This window comes from Schistocerca cancellata, chromosome 2 (assembly GCF_023864275.1).
Source record: "Schistocerca cancellata isolate TAMUIC-IGC-003103 chromosome 2, iqSchCanc2.1, whole genome shotgun sequence".
NCBI classification, from domain to species: domain Eukaryota; kingdom Metazoa; phylum Arthropoda; class Insecta; order Orthoptera; family Acrididae; genus Schistocerca; species Schistocerca cancellata.
Genome location: NC_064627.1, coordinates 124,605,318 through 124,630,172, shown reverse-complemented (window position 1 = coordinate 124,630,172; position 24,855 = coordinate 124,605,318). Strand labels below are relative to the sequence as shown.

The following is a 24,855-nucleotide window of genomic DNA, read 5'->3' as shown; positions in this document are numbered from 1 at the left end:
ATACCGGGTTTGACAGCTCCCTAGATCTGCGCAGTCCTCTTAGTATGCTACAGTGCCAAGGTTTTAGATCGATTATTACAAATTGTTTCTTATAAAGAGAACAACAACACAAGAATAAGTTCTTTGAATTAATACATTATGAAACCATTATAAGGGTATCTGACCGATTAAGAGCTACAATCGTCTTAAAAATATGTTGTGAAGTGTCTCTGATCTGTGTGTGTGAGTTGTGTTAGTACCATTTCCCGCCTTGCATAATACCCCGATGACAGGCCAGCACTGTACCCATCCATCACTCAAACATGCTCATTCCACACAACACTTAGTATTAACTTATTTTCTTTATCCAGCACCTGTCAAATTTACCTCTAAGCGCCCACTACCCTTTGATTATGACTACACTAAATATACTCCTAGTGTTCTTAGTTCCAGCGGCGCTGTCCCCCAATCCCTAAGTGGTCTGAAACCATGCCCCCATTTGTCTGCATAGAAGCTCTGTCTCATGACAGCTGCTCCTGGATTCACACATCTGAAACTTATAAATGTCGTTAGTTTCCACTTACGTATTGCTCTGTATGTTACAATTTTTATTCACTTGTTGGGTCGCCGCTGTAATAAAATACAAATAGTACATTAGTTTTCTGATGTAGGTTGATCCTCATTCTCATCAGTTGTCCCGTTCTTACTACTGCCGTCCTTTTCCTGAGCCAGAGGTACGCCACACTTGAACTCTACGTGCTAACACCTCATAATACATTTCGCTCACGGCCCTCTCATTGCAGTGGCAAAGTACAAAGACTTCGAGAAAGGCTCCATAGCAAGACTGGTGATTGCCTAGAATCCAAGCAGAATTAGCGTCTCCATGCACCCAATGCGTGGGCAGCTAATACCACTTATAACACACTCGAAAATCGAATCAAACATGTTCAGTGGCTTATCCGCAATTTCGTCACTGCGTAACAGTGGAAAACACTCGCCTCTTGGGCAGAATAAAAGATACCACGGAAATAATCTCACAGACCATAGTGATACTAGAGGAGACACTGCTAAAAGATTTATACACCTGAATTAGAATTTTGCAATTGTCTCGATCTTGTCTGAGTGGAGTGAGTTTCCTCCCACAGTTTTGATACGGCAGAGAACTTTTACTCGTAAAGTCCTAGTTCATGACTTCGTGATTCTACGTGATGTTGGCAGTTACGCCACATTCCATGAAGGTCTATAGTATTTCCCTTAGGATTACGTGGTGTCCTCTCCACGTAGTTTGCATAGTCAAGAGATCGTCTAAGCAAGTGATGGTTCTTCGTTTTACGGAATCCTGTAAGATACATTGAGTCCCGTAATTGCAGGCAGCTTAAGACAATTTTAACCCAAATGACAGCTGTTTGAGTCGGTAACATGTATCGAAGGTGAGGAATGCAGTGTATTTCCTGCTGCCTGGGTTGAGTGTAATTTGACAGAAACTGGATCACAAGTCGAGGGACAAGAATACTGTTACGCCACGGAAGTTTTTTAGAGGAGTTGCTCCTGCTACTCGGGACAATCTGTTTCTGGTTCAATGATGGTATTAATTTGACGTGAATCCAGCACCAAACGGATTGAGCCGTCGGACTTTTCTATTACGGTGAGGGGGTTTTTGTACGTGGAGGGTACAAGTTCCATGATGTCATCGTCTAGTATCCCCTTGATCTCTAAGAAAACTTTGCGTCAGCAGGCGAGTGGAATCTAAGATGCCACAAAGAATTTTGTGTGCTCGTGCACTCGGAATGCATATTCAGTTTACGGACTGCTCCTGTTTTTGGCAGAAATACGTTCACATTTCCAAGTAAGATTTCTTCCAAATCCTCCTTGACATTGTTTTCTAAGATCCCTAAAATATTATCAGTAGCATAGCGCACCTCCCATCGAATTCGTTCATATTTTGCGTGGTGTTACTATACTGATTATCACTATTGATTTCAATCTTCCTCCTATTTTGTGGATCAATTGAGTCTGACGCATTTGGCAGGGATTCACGAACGTGTTGCGTGATCAGCAAATGAACTCGTAATTTTTCCGACTCCTTTTGCAGGGTGATCTCCCACAAGTCCAATACGGGCTGATGTTGCTTCAAGAGATAAAAGCCGAATATGTCAGCGAAGAGACGAACGGAAAGTTTGTTTCAAAGTTGTACCATGGGCAGCTAAACTATAACCAGATTTGTATACTCACCTCCGTATCCTTTCCTCTCAGTTCATCTGCAATTTTCCTTTTCTTGAGTCACAGGCGATTTGCACATTCCGATACCGCCATAACGTGGCTTCCACTGTCGACAATCCAAGTCAGATTAATGTTGCCTAGGGTGACGACATGAATAACAGGATGCGTACCGGTCGTGTCATAACATCTTTTTCCTCACGCAAAATCTGTCTTCATACTGTAACATGTTGATGTTCCTCGTTCCGATAGTTCCTGCGGACTTGACTAGAACTGTGTCCGCAGCAGCCGAACGTCTGTTTCTATTTAGACTTCTGATACGTTTCTCCTGTAATTGGTTGTATGACCTAATCTGAACATCATGGTCTTGTTTGTTATTTTGCTGACACTGGCTCTTGTTCTCCCAATCTTTTGTTTGCTTCTGTGGTTCCCCAGTATCCGGATGGAACTGGTTTCAATTTCGTTGCACTTTCCAGTTTCCATTTTGCTATTCGTTGTTATTATTGTTGTAAATTTTGCTCCCACGGTGTCAGGTTACTCCCTCTATAGTTCGAGTTATTGTTTCCCTATGAACGACAGTTTCCCCCATTTCATCTGTCGACGTAGCTTCCTGAGGAGCCTTGCCAGTTGCGATCATTGCTCTGTTACTATAACTTGCGTATTGTATTTCGGCGACATAATCTAATTCACGCAGCGGGCTGTTGAATGATTCAGTAGAATCACTACACCGTCCGATAAGGGTTTTTTGGAGGTGTAGTAGAAGTATTTTGACGCAAGAGTACCACGTAATTTCCCGGGATCTGTAGGGCTGGTCCAAAAACCGATTCTTCTCAACTTTCTTGCTTATCCCCGGACTATGGGATGCTGACGCTTCTAGGTATTTGCCTGGCCTGGCATACAAAGGTTAAGGAACACGTCTATGAACTCTTCGCATGAAAGACAGCACTCACAGACACTGTGCATATGGTCCGCTATCTATTCCTCTAAATAACCGCATATAAATTCCAGCTTGTGGCCACGATTCCTGTAGTACTTTAGCAAATGGCTCTAAGCACTATGGAACTTAACACCTGAGGTCATCAGTCCTCTAGACTTAGAACTAGTTAAACCTAACTAATCGAAGGATATCACAGACATCCATGCCCGAGGCAGGATTCGAACCTGCAACAGCAGCGCGGTTCCGGACTGAAGCAGCACTTTATCGTACCGAACTAAGTTTTTGAATGTAATGTCAATGGATAAGAATTGTTTGTGATCAATTGGTTCGACATTTCCTGCGAACTAATCTTCCCTTATTTCAGCGGCACACGTCTTCATAAATCGGTCTCCAAACGATGCTTGTGCACTCTTAAGGCTTCCTCTTGTGTCGTCAGATACACGAAATAATGATTGCGTCCCTCTAAATATCCACAGATAAATTCCAACTTGTTTTTCAGTGGCCACGGTTCCTGTAGCACTTTATCGTACAAGACTAACCAACTGTTTGGTTGGAATGTGAATGGATAAGATATGTTTGTGATCAAATGGTTCGACGTTTCCTGCGAACGAATTTTACCTCGTTTCTGTGGCACAAGCCTTCATCACTCGGTCTCAGAACAATGTCTGTGCACTCCTATGGCCTTCTCTTGTGTCGTCAGATTCACGAAGTAATGTTTTCGTCCGCCCAAGATGTACGCAATTGTTTTCTGGTTCGGTTTCTGCCATACTTAACGTCACCGACGGCGCGCCCTCTGCCCTGCGCCCTATGCCTGCTGGTGTATTTTCCTGCAGCATTCGCCTGTATGCTGGTGATGTAGCCTCTCACTGCGTATCAAAATGTCGTAATACATACTCTTTTCTCCTGCCATGATCACGAGGGAGCGCTGCCTTCAAAGAGCGTGATTCTAATTGACGTGTTTGGTAGACTTGTTTTGCTTGCTCGTTTTGCTGTGAGGTAATCTGGGTCTGCTTTCTGTAACCTCTGACATTTCTGTCTGTTTGTTCTCGATCTGTTAGATATGCTTTTCGTTGTCGACAATTTTTTTCTAATGTTTCGTCCAGATTGTTCTTCCCCCTTTTTGGAACGTGGTAAGAACCTTTTTGTTTTGCACATTTCGGTTTGGGCTTGTTTTACTTGTTCTTTATCTAACAAGGCGTCCTTGCGAGCGCCTTGGATTACTAATCTTGACACCCTAGCATCGCGTTTTGCCTCGTTCGCAACCTCTCTGTCTATGTTGATATTTTCTTGAAGCTTTCTGTCTTTTTTTTTAACACATGAGATCCTCAAATTGAGATCCACCGCTAATACATCCAGGACTACGAGAGAGCGATTCGATCGTTCTGTGACGTTTTGTTCGTGAGTCTCCTCCACCACTCTCACAGATGGTACGTCTTGTCATGCCTGTATATTCCACATGACTTTTGCTGCGGATTCACCCTCGCTCTCGTTGCCTCACCGAATTGCCTCAACATTACCGGAAAATTCTCAGTTCGACGTATCCGCAAAGCCAGCTACTACACTCGACTGAAAATTCTCGGCAACTTTATCTTCATCATTTCTACCGGTCTGACATTGATCCATTTGCGACAAGATTCGGATATTCTCACTACGTTGGAACAAACGTGCCTTGCTTCTAGCAAGCATGCATTCAGGCTCCTACTACCGAGAGGTTTCAATTTCTCCTCATCTGCATGAGACTACATTGTCCTTATGGTATGTTTTGAAAGGTTACAGGCGACTGTAACTTTACAGCCTGACAACAGTCACTTGTATGGCTTCCACTTGTCTACCTGACCACGCGTCACGTAAATTGATTCTGCGCTCTGACAGTGGTTGTTGTCGCTAACCTACTTTGGAGGCCATAAAATTTATCAGAATCTTAAATACAGCCTGAATGCTGAAATAATTTAATGAAATCGTCGCCATGTCATTACTGTGATGAATTATTGATGGGCGATAAATGGATTAATCTTTTCCAAATAATTGGCAAAGGTTTACTGGTAACAGAAGAAACAACACAAATTAAGCGAGATGGCAAATAAATCATGAATTGTTGGCGAAGCAACAAATAATTGGCACTTCACTGGGTGGTGTTTGGTTGGCAAAGACTACAGTTTATCCTCTTCGTTTACCTTGACTCAAAATATGGATAAAGAAGTCTCATATTACCCAGTGCTGAACAGATTTGCAGTTAGTTATTATTGTACTGCTTCGGTGCAGTTGAGAGCAAGTAGTGAGACTGTGATTCTCATTGTCGAACAAGCCGGAGCATCAATACTACACACCTTCCTCAATGATGCGTAGCGCTGTCTCAGGTGACAGTCGTGGTGCAAGTCGACAGAGTAGCGATCTATGGCGCCTGTAATTCGTTATCACAGCCACAGAATATGCAGAGCCACAGGCAGATGATCTGTCAGAAAGATCACAATTAATCTCTGATCAAGCCATGAAATCCAGATTCCATAATGTGACACTCTCGTTCGCCAATCATACAACGGATGAATTTGACTCATTTATTGGCAGTGCAACAAGGATATCAAACGGCAAGGAGCCAGACCTGATATAAATAAGCTTGTACTCGCCACAGTGAGTTGTTTAAGATGGCTGATGTCCAAACGGCCCATTAGGCTAAGACTTCTCTATAGGCTCCCCAGTGCCAGTACGTAGCTATGCTCAGGGTGAATGTCCCAAGTGCAGCCCCTCAGGAGTCAAGACCAGAATCACCTCTCGAGATTGGAGTCTGAATCAGAAGCCACGTTTCTCCAAGTCTCCCTTTCCATCAAACCTCGCTAAACTCGAAAAGAGCACCCAGACAACCTCCTCCATAAGGGTTTCGTGCCAGACACAAGACTCCACGAGTGCCATGTCTTCCCTCCCGCTCGTCTACTCTTCCGTTCGGAAAAACCAAATCTAAGTTAATTCTTTCCCTGCCGAAGATGAAACCAATCCACGATTCGTATATTCCCATACAGGGAGCAGAAGACATTATACTCCTGAATTATTTCTGTCACAGCCATTTACGGAAAATGGTTTGAGTTTCGATTTACGCCGCAAGTGAACAACAGTTTATCACAAAGATCACAAGCTGCGACATTGTCGTGAATAAAATAATGACCTGAGTATAGAATAAATTTCCTCTACCTTACGTCTGTGGACACAAACTTTTTGTCAACACATTACCGGTTTCGGTCTATAATGACCATCTTCAGATCTGTTTTATAGAAACAATGTCCTACGGCTCCAGTAGATGGCCATTGTAAACGTTTCGATCTAATGAGTTGACAAAAAGTTTGAGATTATAGACGTAAAGATAAGGGAGCTAATGGCAGAGATTATTATCAGGATCATAAAATTCGTGATGCTTTCCAAAATCTTTGCAGGCAGAGGGACAACACCACCTGACAACTCCCTCAATAGCGCCTGGTCGAAAATGAACGTGGAAACACGCGGATTTTGTATCGACGCCATCCCTTTGCATAATGGGCATTTACAACACTGTCGAACCGCCTCGACTGGGTGATGCACTTCTCTCTTTCGCTCCTGTCCCTGTCATGTCCAGAAATACCTAACAGGTAGATCGAGGTAGGCAGTTTTTCGCCTCTTCGGCCGAAAACATTGCCTGTACACTAGTTCAAATGGCTCTGAGCACTATGGGACTTAACTGTTGAGGTTATCAGTCCCCTAGAACTTAGAACTACTTAAACCTAACTAACCTAAGGACATCACACACATCCATGCCCGAGGTAGGATTCGAACCTCCGACCGTAGCGGTCGCCTGGTTCAAGACTGTAGCGCCTAGAACCGCTCGGCTACTCCGGGCGGCCTGTACACCAGTGTGAGAAGTTCTTGGGACCAGCATTTTGTGCCCGGTATGTGCTTTGGGCTTCACATGGCTTCCAAGGCCCAAATGTCCACTGCAAGATTTACTGCCCTCATTCGAAGGACAGATACCATAAAGATCCTGCATGCATTAACAATGCACATGCTCCCAGCAGTGCCTCCTGATGTTCATAACTTCCTGTCATCTTACAAAAATGATGTCTGGGGGTGTAATAAGAGCATTGAAGAGTAGCCTTCAATAAGGGATTAAGTGAGAGTGTGACTTGTTCTCTCACAAGCTGACGAAAAAGTATCTTCTTCAGCTGGTCAGTCTAACCTTGCTATGTAGTTGCACTGCAAGAACTAATGTTACATGATCAGTTTTCTTTCAACTGCCATGTATTATAAACATACTCCATGAAATTGGGAAACTCGTCTAATTTAAATTAGTTGCGAGCTACAGTTTACAATCTGAGTATCGTTAAATTTACCATCAGTGACTCTCAGATCTCAATACTAATGGTCCATATTAATTTCTTATTCTTTGGAATCCTGTTGAATGAATGTTGAGTGGATACTAGCAGAACAGGGTACAGAGTGCCAGTTTTGGGTCATTCCCCTTCAGAAGACATGTGCTGCCATTGCGAGAGAAGAGAAGCCACGTAGAGGCCACTGGTCCGGGTATATTGTTCATGCAGCGAGCTCTGCTGGACAGCAGCGTCTGTGTTTGCATCCTAAATGACAGGAATTGAGCAATGAAACACTATTTTTAACATGATGTGCCCACGAGTGCCATGGAGGTGCTTCGCAAGCCAACAGCAGCAGAGCACGTAGTATCACAAATCACTACTCCCTGCAGGAAGATTGTATCCTGGCAACATTTGGGCATGGAATGGTTCAGGGATAAGATCTGTGAGGCTGAGGCTGAAGAGACAATCCGGCTCATTTGTTCCTATGAGTGTTGCAGTTGCAGCCATCAGCATGATTGTTTCCGAGCTCCAGCACCAAAAACCTCTACCTGTGGTTAATTATATTAAAACTGCGTGTGGAAGGGACACTGCAACCTTATTAGAAGAGCTCTGATTGGTCATCACTCAGAAGAATTATTGCCGTAGCTAGGGACAATCACAGACAAGTCACTCTCTAGCAGAGTAGAGCTTCGGTCTTGGTTTCAGTCTTAGCCTTCTTCTTTGTCTCTGGCAGCGCTGCGATCAGAACCCCTTTGACTGCACAATTCAAGAGAGGTAGTATACCCATTCCAGGTTCTGAGGGAAAGCTGCCTCCAGTGGAGGCTGCGATCATAACTATTCACCGGCATTCTCTGGTGAGCAACCACAGCATTATCCAACTGAGTTATAGCACAGGCGCATGAATTTTTTATCAATGTTACGACTTTCACATTTGTAATTTAAGTGCGTTTTTAGCAATTGCATGCACACCATGTGCTCAATCAAGACGGTAGATGCGAGTCTTTCTTGTGTTTCTATCTTTTTTCCACCGTGCAATTTCTTCGAAGCTAGCTATTTTTCCCGAATGTTCCGCTTACTCGAATGTATTCATCACACAGTCATGAGCCAATCTTTTCCAAGGTGTTGATATTGTAACTCACAAGGGAACCACCCCATCGCACCCCCCTCAGATTTAGTTATAAGTTGGCACAGTGGATAGGCCTTGAAAAACTGAACACAGATCAATCGAGAAAACCGGAAGAAGTTGTATAGAACTATGAAAAAAATAAGCAAAATACACAAACTGAGTAGTCCATGCGCAACATAGGCAACATCAATGACGGTCTCAGCGCAGGAGCGCTGCGGTCCCGTGGTTACCGTGAGTAGCTGCGGAGGGAGAGGTTCAAGTCTTCCCTCGAGTGAAATATTTACATTCTTTATTTTCGTAAATTTATGATCTGTCCGTTCGTTCATTGACGTGTCTGTCCACTGTAATAAGTTTAGTGTCTGTGCTTTGCGACCGCACCGCAAAACCGTGCGATTAGTAGACCAAAGGACGTACCTCTCCAATGCCAACCGAAAACATTTGATCGCAAGGTCATAGGTCAACCGATTCCTCCACAGGAAGACACGTCTGATATATTCTATACGACACTGGTGACGGTGCGTGCGTCACATGACGAGAATATGTTGTCGACCCACCTAACTTGTACTCTTGGCGAATGGTTAAAAAGATTCTTCTACCTTGCCCGATTTAGGTTTTCTTGTGGATGTAATAATCACTCCCAAAAATGTGATGAAAACATAAATGTTTGTCACATAAACTGCAACAAATGAATGCAACAGATTCACAGTCGGACAGTTTTCCCTGTGCTCTGTCAAAACATATGTTTTTATCATTTTCAAATCTTTCCGTGTGTAGACCGTCAAATCCTGCATATGTCCAAGCAAATCTGAAGATGTCCTGGAATTTTGGAAAGCGAAATTGATGATGTGTGAGTGCCTGAACTTTGATAATTGTCTGAAAATAAAAGATTAAACTTTTCACTTGAGGAACGACTTGAACCAATGACCTCTCGTTCTGCAGCTGCTCACGCTAACCACGGGACCACGGCACTCCTGAGCCCACACTATCCTTAATGTTGCCTATCTTGCGCATGGACTACTCAGTGTATATTTTGCTTATTTTTTCATAGTTCCACACAACTTCTTCCCGTTTTCTCGATTGATTTGTGTTCAGTTCTTCAAGGTCTATCCACTGTGCCAACTTATAACTAAATCTGAGGTGGGTGCGATCTGGAGGTTCCCCTGTCAGTTGTAACCTGTCTTACTATTTAATGAACGTAACAGTTCCCTGTCTTCGTGCACTTGTGTTTGCTTTGAAGTCTAGCTGGCCGCTGTGGCCGAGCGGTTCTAGGCGCTTCAGTCCGGAACCGCGCTGCTGCTACGGTCGCAGGTTCGAACCCTGCGTCTGGCATGAATGTGTGGTATGTCCTTAGCTTAGTTAAGTTTAAGTAGTTCTAAGCCTAGCGGACTGATGACCTCAGATGTTAAGTCCCATAGTGCTTAGAGCCATTTTGAACTTTGATGTCTACAGGGACTTTTAATAAATAGGACTTTATGGCAACCGATGTTTCATTCAGCAGTTTTATAAATTCCCTACCTTATCATCCTTGTGAGTTACAGCACCAAGGATAGGTATGTTAATTCCGTCTGTTAAGTTATCTATTGTACAACACCTGTAGTTAAATTTACCTGATAAGCGTATGTCGAAGGTCCAGCCATAACCTCATCGTAGCACCTGCACGAAATAAATGTCTTCTTGTCAGTATTACTTGGATTGCCTCGGTCTCGCTAGGAGATGCTAAAAATTGGCGACTGACAGCTATTTGAAACTCTCTCATATGGAAAGATGCATTGCTCTCTTAGTAACGACATTTTAGACCTCTTAAGAGTAGTTCTTTACGTAGTTGTCCATTCATTGTATGCATCTTCCCTATTAGAGTTCCTTAGATATACACTCCTGGAAATGGAAAAAAGAACACATTGACACCGGTATGTCAGACCCACCATACTTGCTCCGGACACTGCGAGAGGGCTGTACAAGCAATGATCACACGCACGGCACAGCGGACACACCAGGAACCGCGGTGTTGGCCGTCGAATGGCGCTAGCTGCGCAGCATTTGTGCACCGCCGCCGTCAGTGTCAGCCAGTTTGCCGTGGCATACGGAGCTCCATCGCAGTCTTTAACACTGGTAGCATGCCGCGACAGCGTGGACGTGAACCGTATGTGCAGTTGACGGACTTTGAGCGAGGGCGTATAGTGGGCATGCGGGAGGCCGGGTGGACGTACCGCCGAATTGCTCAACACGTGGGGCGTGAGGTCTCCACAGTACATCGATGTTGTCGCCAGTGGTCGGCGGAAGGTGCACGTGCCCGTCGACCTGGGACCGGACCGCAGCGACGCACGGATGCACGCCAAGACCGTAGGATCCTACGCAGTGCCGTAGGGGACCGCACCGCCACTTCCCAGCAAATTAGGGACACTGTTGCTCCTGGGGTATCGGCAAGGACCATTCGCAACCGTCTCCATGAAGCTGGGCTACGGTCCCGCACACCGTTAGGCCGTCTTCCGCTCACGCCCCAACATCGTGCAGCCCGCCTCCAGTGGTGTCGCGACAGGCGTGAATGGAGGGACGAATGGAGACGTGTCGTCTTCAGCGATGAGAGTCGCTTCTGCCTTGGTGCCAATGATGGTCGTATGCGTGTTTGGCGCCGTGCAGGTGAGCGCCACAATCAGGACTGCATACGACCGAGGCACACAGGGCCAACACCCGGCAGCATGGTGTGGGGAGCGATCTCCTACACTGGCCGTACACCACTGGTGATCGTCGAGGGGACACTGAATAGTGCACGGTACATCCAAACCGTCATCGAACCCATCGTTCTACCATTCCTAGACCGGCAAGGGAACTTGCTGTTCCAACAGGACAATGCACGTCCGCATGTATCCCGTGCCACCCAACGTGCTCTAGAAGGTGTAAGTCAACTACCCTGGCCAGCGATATCTCCGGATCTGTCCCCCATTGAGCATGTTTAGGACTGGATGAAGCGTCGTCTCACGCGGTCTGCACGTCCAGCACGAGCGCTGGTCCAACTGAGGCGCCAGGTGGAAATGGCATGGCAAGCCGTTCCACAGGACTACATCCAGCATCTCTACGATCGTCTCCATGGGAGAATAGCAGCCTGCATTGCTGCGAAAGGTGGATATACACTGTACTAGTGCCGACGTTGTGCATGCTCTGTTGCCTGTGTCTATGTGCCTGTGGTTCTGTCAGTGTGATCATGTGATGTATCAGACCCCAGGAATGTGTCAATAAAGTTTCCCCTTCCTGGGACAATGAATTCACGGTGTTCTTATTTCAATTTCCAGGAGTGTACATTCTATTCCTTTGAAATGGACTATTCATAGTGATTATTTACCCTAATGATCGGTTGTATGTTATTTCTTTCTCCATGTCTCTCTGTCTCTCTCTCTATACTCGTATAGTGTGAGCCACTAGCTGTTGCCACCAAGAATAGCTCCGAAAGTATAATAGGACATGAAAAGTTTATACGACAAAACTTGCATGGGACAACGGAGATCATAATATGGCGTTGGGTTTTTGCTGCTAGGTGGGGTCGCCTCACAGATATGAAGGTCAGTTTCGTTTTTTTTTTTTTTAAATGGGATGCTATAGTCTGGTACTTAATTTCTGATAGCGGCTATCGAGATGAATCCAATGATGTGTAACAGTAAGGTCCTTGAAGGTCAATGAAGGCCACAAAGGTGGCATGAACGTCCATTTACTGAAGCTGTTCTAAATGATGACCATTTGTATGACCATTGGCATTTATCGGAGCACATGCTCTGACAATTGTCTCTCGCATATCTTCAGTTGTAGTTGGAACGTCTTTATAAATAATGTATTTTACGAATCCCCACAAGAAAAAATCCATAGGTGTCAATTCTGGCGAACAAGCCACGGCCACGATTCATCTTCTCCGCAGTCAATCAAAAGATTTGGGAATTGTCTGTGCAACTCATTTCTAGCTATCAGCGAAAAATGTGCCGGGCATCCATCGTGTAGATACCACAATCTGTCCCTTGTTCCTAAAGGCATTTCTTCCAATAACAGGCCTAATGTTTCCTGCACGAATGTGGTGTACTTCCTACCAATAAGATTTTCTTCGATGAAATAGGGGCCTATAATCCTGTCCTCCAGAAACCCACACCATACATTCACAGGCCACGGTTCTTGGTGTGCAACTTCCCAATGCGTTAAAGATCCCTTTGTTCTCAATTTATCATAGATATATTTTAATGTACGACGTGAAGGGTGAGTGCGTTGAGAATATCTTTCAGCGTATAAGTCTCTAGCTCTCACTGAATTTCGTTGGCATTTTCCACAAATGAGAAGCATACCAACTTGTTCTTCGAAGAATACATCAGTCACGTTAGCTTGATTCGACGATACTATTCTTACCGTTCCTGATAGTGTTCTATTGCGAAGCCGTCGAATGCTGTTTATATGTCAACGGCACGTTGCCCAACAATGCATGTTATGCAAGTTAACACTTCCATGGTTCGTAAATGTAGCCTCCTCAGCAAATAAAATCAAATTAATAACTGTGTCATCTCTCTGAATCTGAAGTTGAGCCCATCGACAGAATTCAATGAGACGCATACAATCCGTACCAGATAATTATTGATGGAAACTGATACGGTAAGGATGATCTTCATAGCTATGAAAAACACGAAAAATTCTACTCTGGCTCATGCCAGATTCCCTTGCGATTTGACGCATACCAAGACAAGAATCTCTAACCACAGTGGTAAGAGTACCAGTTTCCGTTTATACGATAGTAACTTTCCTTTGCCGGATATGTTTCCGATGCGCTAAAGATCCTTTGGTTCTCAATTTATCATAGACATTTTTAAATGTACGACGTGAAGGGTAAGTGCGTTGAGGATATCTGTCACCGTATAAGTCTCTAGTTCCCACTGAACTTCGTTGGCATTCTCCATAAATGAGAAGCATGTCCACTTGTTCTTCGAAGAATACATCAGTCATATTTGCTTGATTCGACGATACTAGTCTTACTGTTCCTATTAGTGTTTTATAGCGAAACCGTCGAATGGTGTTTATATGTCAATGGCACATTGGATGGATACGACGTATTCGGCGAATATTTACTATTTGCACATTATCCGAGAGAGAATTGTCAGAGCATGTGCTTCGATAAGTGCCGAAGTGATAAGGAATACCAGTCAAGGTAGGAATATTGCAGCACTGGATTTATACCAATGCTAATCACTTCTGTAAATGGACATTCATACCACCTTTTTGAAATTCGTTGACCTTCAAAGACCTTACTGTTGCACATCATTGGATACGTCTCGACAGCCACTATCAGAAAATAACTACCGAACTGTGGCATGCCATTAAAAAAATTCACCATATCTCTGACGTGACCCCTCCTAGCAACAAAAAACCAACGTCATATTATGACCGCCATTGACCCATGCAACATTTGTCCCATAAACTTTTCAGCTACTATCATACTTTCAGAGTTATTGTTAGTGACACACTGTACACAGGGTGTTACAAAAAGGTACGGCCAAACTTTCAGGTAACATTCCTCACACACAAATAAAGACAAGATGTTATGTGGACATGTGTCCGGAAACGCTTAATTTCCATGTTAGAGCTCATTTTAGTTTCGTCCACCTACGCTCAATGGAGCACGTTATCATGATTTCATATGGGATACTCTACCTGTGCTGCTAGAACATGTGCCTTTACAAGTACGACACAACATGTGGTTCATGCACGATGGAGCTCCTGCACACTTCAGTCGAAGTATTCATACGCTTCTCAACAACAGATTCGGTGACCGATGGATTGGTAGAGGCGGACCAATTCCATGGCCTCCACGCTCTCCTGACCTCAACCCATTTGACTTTCATTTATGGGGGCATTTGAAAGCTCTTGTCTACGCAACGCCGGTACCAAATGTAGAGACTCTTCGTGCTCGTACTGTGGACGGCTGTGATACAATACGCCATTCTCCAGGGCTGCATCAGCGCATCAGGGATTCCATGCGACGGAGGGTGGATGCATGTATCCTCGCTAACGGAGGACATTTTGAACATTTCCTGTAACAAAGTGTTTGAAGTCACGCTGGTACGTTCTGTTGCTGTGTGTTTCCATTCCATGATTAATGTGATTTGAAGAGAAGTAATAAAATGAGCTCTAACACGGAAAGTAAGCGTTTCCGGACACATGTCCACATAACATATTTTCTTTCTTTGTGTGTGAGGAATGTTTCCTGAAAGTTTGGCCGTACCTTTTTGTAACAGCCTGTATATAGAAAATTTCCGCAAAAACAAAATAACTGCTTTCATACTTACTGTTGGGAATTTCCTATTTGCACCTTGTTTTAAGCTCTATAGTTGTCACTCCCATGTACACTGCACTATAATTTTGGTCCTCCCCATGAACCATGGACCTTTGCCGATGGTGGGGAGGCTTGCGTGCCTCAGCGATACAGATGGCCGTATCGTAGGTGCAACCACAACGGAAGGGGTATGTGTTGAGAGGCCAGACAAACGTGTGGTTGCTGAAGAGGGGCAGCAGCCTTTTCAGTAGTTGCAGGGGCAACAGTCTGGATGATTGACTGATCTGGCCTTGTAACACTAACCAAAACGGCCTGGCTGTGCTGGTAATGCGAACGGCTGAAAGCAGGGGGAAACTACAGCCGTATTTTTTTCCCGATGGCATGCAGATATACTGTATGGTTAAATGATGATGGCGTCCTCTTGGGTAAAATATTCTGGAGGTAAAATAGTCCCCCATTCGGATCTCCTGGCGGAAACTACTCAGGAGGACGTCGTTTTCAGGAGAAAAAAAACTGGCGTTCTACGGATCGGAGCGTGGATTGTCAGATTCCTCAACCGGGCAGGTAGGTTAAAAAATTTGAAAAGGGAAATGGATAGGTTAAAGTTAGATATAGTGGGACGGTGGCAGGAGGAACACGACTTTTGGTCAGGTGAATAAAGGGTTATAAATACAAAATCAAAATGGATTAATGCTGGAGTAGGTTTAATAATGAATAAAAAAATAGGAGTGCGGGTAAGCTACTACAAACAGCATAGTAAACGCATTATTGTAGCCAAGACAGATACGAAGTCCATACCTACTACAGTAGTACAAGTTTATATGCCGACTAGCTCTGCAGATGATGAAGAAATTGACGTATGATGAGATAAAAAAATTGACCAGGTAGTGAAGGGAGACGAAAATTTAACAGTCATGGATGATTGGAATTCGAGATTAGAAAATGGGAGAGAAGGAAACATAGTAGGTGAATATGGATCGGGGATAAGAAATGAAAGAGGAAGTCGTCTGGTAGAATTTGGCACAGAGCATAATTTATTCATAGCTAACACTTGGTTCAGGAATCGTAAAAGAAGGTTGTATACATAGAAGAATCCTGGAGATACTAGAAGGTATAAGATAGATTATATTGATAGATTATATTGGTTATAAACTGTAGATTAAATCTGAAGAAACTGCAAAAAGGTGGGAATTTAAGGAGATGGGACCTGGATAAATTGACTAAACCAGAGATTGTACAGAGTTTCAGGGAGAGCATAAGGGAACAATTGACAGGAATTGGGGAAAGAAATACAGTAGAAGAAGAATGGGTAGCTCTCAGGGATGAAGTAGTGAAGGCAGCAGAGGATCAAGTAGTTAAAAAGACGAGGGGTAGTAGAAATCCATGGGTAACAGAAGAACTATTGAATTTAATTGATGAAAGGAGAAAATATAAAAATGCAGTAAATGAAGCAGGCAAAAAGGAATACAAACGTCTCAAAAATGAGATCGACAGGAAGTACAAAATGGCTAAGCAGGGATGGCTAGAGGAAAAATGTAAGGATGTGGAGGCTTATCTCACTAGGGGTAAGATAGATACTGCCTACAGGAAAATTAAAGAGACCTTTGGAGAAAAGAGAACCACTTGCATGAATATCAAGCGCTCAGATAGAAACTCAATTCTAAGCAAAGAAGGGAAAACAGAAAGTTGGAAGGAGTGTATAGAGGATCTATACAAGGGCGAAGTTCTTGAGGACAATATTATAGAAATGGAAGAGAATGTAGATGAAGATGAAATAGGAGATAAGATACTGCGTGAAGAGTTTGGCAGAGCACTGAAAGACCTGAGTCGAAACAAGGCCCCGGGAGTATACAACATTCAATTGGAACTACTGACGGGCTTGGGAGAGCCAGTCCTGACAAAACTCTACCATCTGGTGGACAATATGTATGAGACACCCGAAATACCCTCAGACTTCAAGAAGAATATAATAATTCCAATCCCAAAGAAAGCCGGTGTTGACAGACGTAAAAATTACCGAACTGTCAGTTTAATAAGTCACAGCTGCAAAATACTAATGCGAATTCTTTACATACGAATGGAAAAACTGGTAGAAGCCGACCTCGGGGAAAATCAGGTTGGATTCCGTAGAAATGTTGCAACACGTGAGGCAATACTGACCCTACGACTTATCTTAGAAAATAGAGTAAAAAAGGCAAAATTACGTTCTAGCATTTCTAGACTTGGAGAAAGCTTCTGACAATGTTGATTGGAATACTCTCTTTCAATTTCTGAAGGTGGCAGGGGTAAAATACAGGGAGCGAAAGACTATTTACAATTTGTACAGAAACCAGATGGCAGTTATAAGAATCGAGGGGCAAGAAAGGGAAGCAGCGGTTGGGAAGGGAGTGAGACAGGGTTGTAGCCTCTCCCCGACGTTATTCAATCTGTATATTGTGCCAGCAGTAAAGGAAACAAAAGAAAAATTCGAAGTAGGTTTTAAAATCCTTGGAGAAGAAATAAAAACTTAGACGTTCGCCGATGACATTGTAATTCTGTCAGAGACAACAAAGGACTTGGAAGAGCAGCTGAACGGAATGGACAGTGTCTTGAAGTCTTGAAAGGAGGACTTAAGATGAACACCAACAAAAGCAAACCGAGGATAATGGAATGTAGCCGGGTGATGCTGAGGGATTTAGGTTAGGAAATAATACACTTACGGTAGTAAATGAGTCTTGCTATTTGGGGAGCAAAATAACTGATGATGGTCGAAGTAGAGAGGATATAAAATGTAGACTGGCAATTGCAAGGAAAGAGTTTCTGAAGAAGAGAAATTTGTTAACATCGAGTATAGATTTAAGTGTCAGGAAGTAGTTTCTGAAAGTATTTGTATGGAGTGTGGCCATGTATGGAAGTGAAACATGGACGATAAATAGTTTGGACAATAAGAGAATAGAAGCTTTCGAAATGTGGATCTACAGAAGAATGCTGAAGATTACATAGGTAGATCACATAACTAATAAGGAGGTATTGAAGAGAATTGGGGTGAAGAGGAGTTTGTGGCACAACTTGACAATAAGAAGGGACCGGTTGGTAGGGCATGTTCTGAGGCACCAAGAGATCATAAATTTAGCATTGGAGGGCAGTATGGAGGGTAATAATCATAGAGGGAGACAAAGAGATGAATGCACTAAGCAGATTCAGAAGGATGTAGGTTGCAGTAAGTAGTGGGAGATGAAGAACCTTGCACAGCATTGAGTAGCATGGAGAGCTGCATCAAACCAGTCTCAGGACTGAAGACCACAACAACGAACATAATTTTTGTATTCATTCTGTTGAATGCAAGCTTAAGTCGATAATCGCTTTGGACTGCTGTATTGCTTGAATTTATTTGAAGAGTGCATCTTGTTTGATACAGCAAGTGAAGGATCGTTTTCATAATATGTTTGAAATTGTGTATGCTGCTTAACGTATCTAAGTCGCTGAGTAGTACGTCGATTCGCTTTATAAATTGTCATTAGATGCTCTTCGTAAGATATGTTTCACACACTGCAATTATATTTGTAAATGTCATGAATACGCAAAGTATTATGTTAATAGACAATCTGGTAAACATAAAAAAGGTGAATATGGTTTTAGAATAGTACATTTATTAACAGATATCTCAGACATTCAGATGTAGTTAATGCGCTGATAATGTAAAGTTGAAATGAAGGTCTGTCTGAGGACGTACTTTATTACAATTTACGTAAGTTATGGGACGAAATGTCACTTATGCAAGTGAAATGACTCTTCGCGCGTTTTGGTTGATGAAGTCCAGGTGAGCGGATACTCTGGTGAAGACGGACGGAGCGCCTGGATATCCACACGGGTCCACTCCCCAGGACACCACACCGATCAGTTCGCCGTTCTGCGCCAGGGGGCCGCCGGAATCACCCTGAACACGACAAAACATCAGAGAGTGTGTAAAAATATCTTAATACTTCTAGCAAAAATTATGCAATGGAATTATTGTAAACTCATTCAACATTATCTCAGAAATGTCTGTATTTTTAGAAAGTACAACACCCAACAAAAAATCTTGAGTTAATGATAACAAAAAACACCTTTCCCTGTTCCTAATTTGAATAAGTAACTGAACATTATGTTTAGTTGACCATGGTCTTCGGCCTGTTGGCCATTCTGAAGTAATCGGGAATTATTTATCAAAACAGTTGTCTTGGTGTGAATATTCGTATATATCGAATACACTCAACTGCTTTCATCACAAGATGAATCGTAATCGCTTATAAGTTACAGGGTAACTAGGTCTTCATTGATAAATAACCTATAAATAGGTGAAGTCTTTGTTTAAGAAAAGGATGAACTGCAAGTTGTGACTTACACCGCAGACGGAGATGCCATCATAAATGGGTCCCGTGTAGACCATAGCCTCCGTAAGCGGGTTGGAACCGAAGTCCTGGTCGTCGATATTTTGGCTGCAAGTTTCATAGTCGATTATAGTGACGTCTACAGTTTGGAGCATGTCAGGTGTGTTGGCCGTTTCCGTTGCACCCCAGCCAGAAAGGACGGCAATGGATCCACCTGATATAAAATTGAAAAGTATTTTGCAGTAGAGTAAGTGATCTAACGACACAATGTTAGACGAACTTTGCGTAATTGAAACAGTTTTGAAGGATACCTAAGGTTCAAAGTTGCTCCCAATGTCATCCCTTAACCCATCCAGGTTAGATTTCCCACCGTTTCTGTAAATCGTTCGTGTCAAATGTCCGAATGGTTCCTTTGAAAAATTCGCATCCAGTTTCCTCTCAAATCCTCTAGGAATCTAAGCTTGCTCTCGGCGTCAACGAGACGTATAACATTAAGCTCTTCTTTTTTGCAGTATTAATGTTAAACCAAAGAATATTGTGTTCACTTGTTTGTGTAGCCCTGAATGTGACTCACTTATGCAAAATAATACATTGCGTTTGCCATTTATTCCACACTGAATGCCAGACGCGACTTTGACGGCAACTCATGTGCAGTGAGATGTGTCACTAGACCTTTATAGGTCACCTACCCGGAAGCTTGGAAAGTACTGGGAAATTTATTTTGCTAATGGTAATTGTCCGATAAGTGACTGCAGTGAAATGATACCCTTTAAAACCCACTTAATCAGTTATACAAGATGCCACATTACTCACAGTTAATATTTTGCCATACGCACGAAACTGAACACTTATCAGAGGCTTAGTAACAAAAGAAGTTCCCTTCCCGTATATCTCTTGCCTAACTTACGAAGATTTAGTACACATATCTGTACAGATAAAGGTCAGGTTTAACTTGGCAATTGTGGGGAATAGTTTACCACTTATGTTGGAGATTAGGACAGACAGCCTTCGGTCTGCTAGTAAATTAACGTGCGTGGTCGCGTGTTGGCGTATCTGCAGGGATTGAACCGGCGCTCGGCAAGCTGATGGCCTGGACGTACGTTCCCAGAGAGAGAGAGGACTCCAACAGGAAGACGGCGATGTCTTTTGGAGCTACACCTCTGAGGAAAAAAAGAATTTATTTCTGTAAGCACTGTATTACGCCACCTGCATTATAAAAAGTCACAAGTGTTGAATCATACTGAACAAAACATAACATAAGAGTCGCTACTAAAAGGAAATACGTTATATTCAACAGAAATCCTCTGCGAATTTTGACATCAGTAAATTTATTCTGACAGTGCAGTTGTTTAAGTAACATGACTTCTTACATCTACAGATTCTCAAACGAAACTATGCGCTTCGAGAGGCCTTTTAAGGATAGAAATATCTTATGATGTACTTATGTAAGCCGAAGCAACAAATGAAACTTTGTTCTAAACCTGGAATTTGAACCCGAGTCTTTTGCTCACTTGGCAGATGGGCTAACCACTACGCCACCCTGCCACAGTAGCTTTGTACAACTGCGCTGACCACGCTAGCGAACCTTCGTCGTAAGTCCAAAAACTTTTCATTTGTCACTTCAGTCTGTGTATACACACTCTACATAATCTTATGGATAACACTGACTCACACATTTGCATTCTACACTATGCATTCGCTACCGTAGTTAAAATAATTTGTAACTGTATTACAGCTATAACTTATTGTTGTCACAATTAACCTAACGGAATTTGGTGAAAAATAGGATATCAGTAACTCATGACTCACGACTTACAGATCCTGAAAACGTCGCAGTTCTATTAACGGCGTTGCCAGAGGTTCCAAGCTTACACACTCACCCAGGATAGTCGGGATGCACCGTCTGGTCAGAGACTCCGACCTCCTGCTCGCTGCCCTCATTGCTGCTCAGGTCGTGGTCTCCGGCGACGGCCTGCCAACGACATGTTACATGGTCGACCTGGTTAAATTTGCTTCCACTGAAAGTGTTTATATTCTTACCATGTAATGATGTTTGTCACGTGTTTTAAAAGAAAACTAATGTCCAGGGAGGTATGTTTCGTCTACACAACTAAATCTAATTCAGTTTGTTTTTCGTACGCATTTCACTTTTTTTATGGATGAAGCGTCTTTGGTAACCTAAAATATGTATCTATGTTATTTTTATCATGTTACTGTCTTGTTTCAGATGTGAAACAACTTGTGCAGTCCAAGTTTTGTGAGGTTAAATTATGCATTATGAACAGTGTAAGTGAAGTATTGTAATAACTGAGAGTGAAAATCGCAGGGAATCGTTCATGTGCAATACTCAAACCGAGTAAACACATCTTCACAATCACACAAATGAGCTAGCAACATTGTAAATCGTAATTAACACCAAACGATAACTTATCCTCACGAAACTTGTGCCGAAAAAGTTGTTTCCATCCTAAAAACAAGAAAATGACATGATAAAACCTAACGTTCTTCCATATCTGGAACTGTCCCATAATGCATTTACTAAATATTTAAAAACAAACAGGTACTGCAGCCCTCTGAAAAAGCCTCTTAAATAAAATAGGCAAAACACTTGGCAAAAAACAAACTGCCTTTCGTTTAGTTGCAAAGACAGAACATACCTGTATGAATTTTGAAACAACTAAGAAACGGTGGAAAATATCTACAGATACAATTTATTTTGTCCACTTTCTACATTTAAAACTTCGTTAGAAGTTTCTAATGTTTCACTATCACGTGAATTAAATGTTTCAACAGTCAAGAACCGAAGATATAAAACAACGTCGAACATGCAAATAAAATCACTTTAATACGGTTTTTTTCAATAATTTAGTTCACCTTTTAATGTTCTAGGTGACGGTGCTGATGAGGTGCTAACGGAATTTTCTATTATTTTCTCATTCCTCTAGAGATAAATTTTCCGTCACTACATGAAGACGTCAGAAGCTTGCTCGCCCAATACAGTATTGCTAATTAAAACTAGTAGTAGTTTGGTTATAATAAAATAGTTTGTATTGAAAGACGTATACATTGCCGGCGATGGGCGAGGCATAACAGAATCTCTGACCAGAGAGTAGTTTATCGTTAGCTGTTCCTAGTCTGCGCTTGACCGCGCGAGTCGACAGTAGTAGTAGTGAGTCGACAGTAGTCGCCAGTCCGTGCTAGTCCGTGCTAGTCGGCAGGAGTCGGCATGCGTCGGCTGTGTGCTCTGCTCGCGACTCTGGTCAGGACTCTGGAGGATGAGTATTGTTGTAGAAGGTAAAGAAGCAGCCTTGTGCATATTTAATAATGTATGTTAATTGTAATTTAATTTGTTCAAAACAATGCCCCACTAATAATTTTTATAATATAAAGCAACTCTTTTAAAGAAAAGCATTCATTTCAATTTAAAGAATATTTCAAATGCATGATCATTCCTTCCAATTCCAATAATCAAAAAAATAAATATATACGCCAGCATTGCACGAAGCTGTGTCGAAAAATTCCAACTTAAGAACAGATATAATTGCAGTTTTTTTTTAGGTAAGAATTTTTTTGCTTTTTTCTTCAGAATACAGGGCCGAAGGACAGCGCTGCTGTCCTCATAAAATTTATCAGGTTACTAAACTTTTTTATTATTTTGCTGTTTAGCAATTTTTCTGTTTCGAACTTGACATTAAATGAGAAAAGAATTTTGTGGGAACATTAAATGTGAATGCATTTCTGCGCACAGACTATAAAATGGGAGCCAATTTTGTTCAGAGGTTACATTAAGATCAATTTTGTTCAGAGGTTACAATATTTAAAAATTCATTAAATTATAAATTATTATATTTTGCGGGAAGGTTACTCTTGGCACTCATTTTCATTTTCTGCGGGGAGGTTACAATATGCAATACGTTAATGTACAAAATGTTTTCGCTACTACCGGGCTGGATTTCAAATAAATATTGACTTCTTGGCTCTTAACACCTCGTAAATAACAAATACTTTGAAGAATGTGTCCCGTACCTCCTAACATTGTTCCGGGAAATCATTAGATTCATATTCTCTTAGAGTAAACCGGTGGCTTGCGGAGTATGGATGTAGATGTAAATGTAGATCTACATTTTTCCTGAGGACACTTAATACTTTTCCCTTTCATTGGTATGTCATTGCAGAATTCACGTTTTGTTCATGAAATATGCACTAATATATGATGATATGTTGGTAGTCTTCCTCTAAGTTCATGGGACCTGTAAGGTAGATGTTACTGGGAAAACATGAAATTAGCAGCAGTGATAGTGTGCGTTGTGTCCTAAGCCATGTTCGAATAACCAAGCAAAATCATCCGTAATAAGAGGAGGTGGTCGTTGTGCGTGGACAAATTTAAAAAATCGCCTAAAGCCATAATACAATTCTTCTTACTTGTGTTTCACATCTTGAACTTGCAAGTCTAGCCCACCAACTTGGTCTAACCATCTGGGGCAAAATGGCAGGTGTAGTGTGACAGTGGTCATACTCACGATGTAGCTTCCAATGCTGACGGCGCAGTGTCCTGCGGTGAGGATGGCGTTGCTGGAGAGGACGGGGGATACCTCGTACGGAAATTCGCCTGCGAAGAAGCTCAACATGAGTTGTCAACACATCTCTGCTCGAGCACCGAGTTAGACGTCCCCACTTAACAAGCGGATCACCTTTCGTAGTATCGCTTGCCGTTCCTCGGTTAGGCATCCCACCGATTGGATTCCCAGAATTCAGGAAGTTGCGAGGGAATAAGACAAAAGATGAAACTGAACGGCCAGCTACCAACCGTTGTAACGTTATAACAGCATAATTTCGTGATTTGGTTATGCAGTTATCATTTAATTTTTGAGTAATTTTCATTGATCCGGAGGGATAAACAACGTAGTAAACATAACGCCGAGCCGGTCCAATGTGCGGCAAACGACGAATGGAAGCGCCGAACCTGCAGACAAACACACCAACATTGAGCTAACCTTTTAATGTAGTCTCCCCACGTACTGAAACCTTAACAGTTCCTTATCGTGAGTAGTTTCGTCGCAACTGAGCCGTCCAATCTCATTTCGAAAACTGACAAAACAGGTAGGTCTGCCACTAATTTCTTGCCTCTCCACCCAAATTATGCTCAAACCATCTTTTCAGAGTAGAAGAAAAAGAGCTATGATGGCAGAAATTGGTGCCCAATTACCGAAAAGTTGCTGTAAGAATGTAGCTCGCAGACTGCATCACGAGAATACTGCTCGTAAGATGCAACGTTCAGTACTCCGTACCAGATAAATCAGTCCGTTTTAACTTGCTACAAAAACACAGTGCATTCTGTTACGCTACGTGTCCTTGCCTAGCACAAAGGCGACGAGGGCCAAGATGAGAATTGTCTGTCTGAGCATGTTGAGGTGTGTTGTGGTCTGGAAGGTCTACAGTGTTTATATACACACCTCCAGTCACGATAACTCGTGAGCAGCTGACCTTGCGTTATACTGAGAAGCATTGTGATTGGCTGAAAGGATTGCATCTTGATCTTATCTTTGGTGATTCATACAACATGAGCAGGTAACTTCAGTCTTGATTTTAGATAACATCTTTCACCAATGTCTTCTGCGGCA

The 24,855-nt window shown here is 42.6% G+C and overlaps 1 protein-coding gene across 1 annotated transcript in view; it reads right to left on the bottom strand.

Moving 5' to 3' along the window:
• Positions 1-18,636: 18,636 nt before the first annotated feature.
• The window catches only part of LOC126151559 (trypsin-1-like), a 58,121-nt gene continuing 51,902 nt past the window's right edge, over positions 18,637-24,855 (bottom strand). Inside the window, exons 5-9 of the mRNA XM_049915949.1 lie at positions 23,657-23,843; positions 21,115-21,252; positions 20,264-20,394; positions 19,249-19,448; positions 18,637-18,801 (exon numbers count right to left, since the gene is read on the bottom strand). Coding sequence (XP_049771906.1) covers positions 18,637-18,801; positions 19,249-19,448; positions 20,264-20,394; positions 21,115-21,252; positions 23,657-23,843 — 821 coding nt within the window. The remainder of the gene's footprint in view (positions 18,802-19,248; positions 19,449-20,263; positions 20,395-21,114; positions 21,253-23,656; positions 23,844-24,855) is intronic.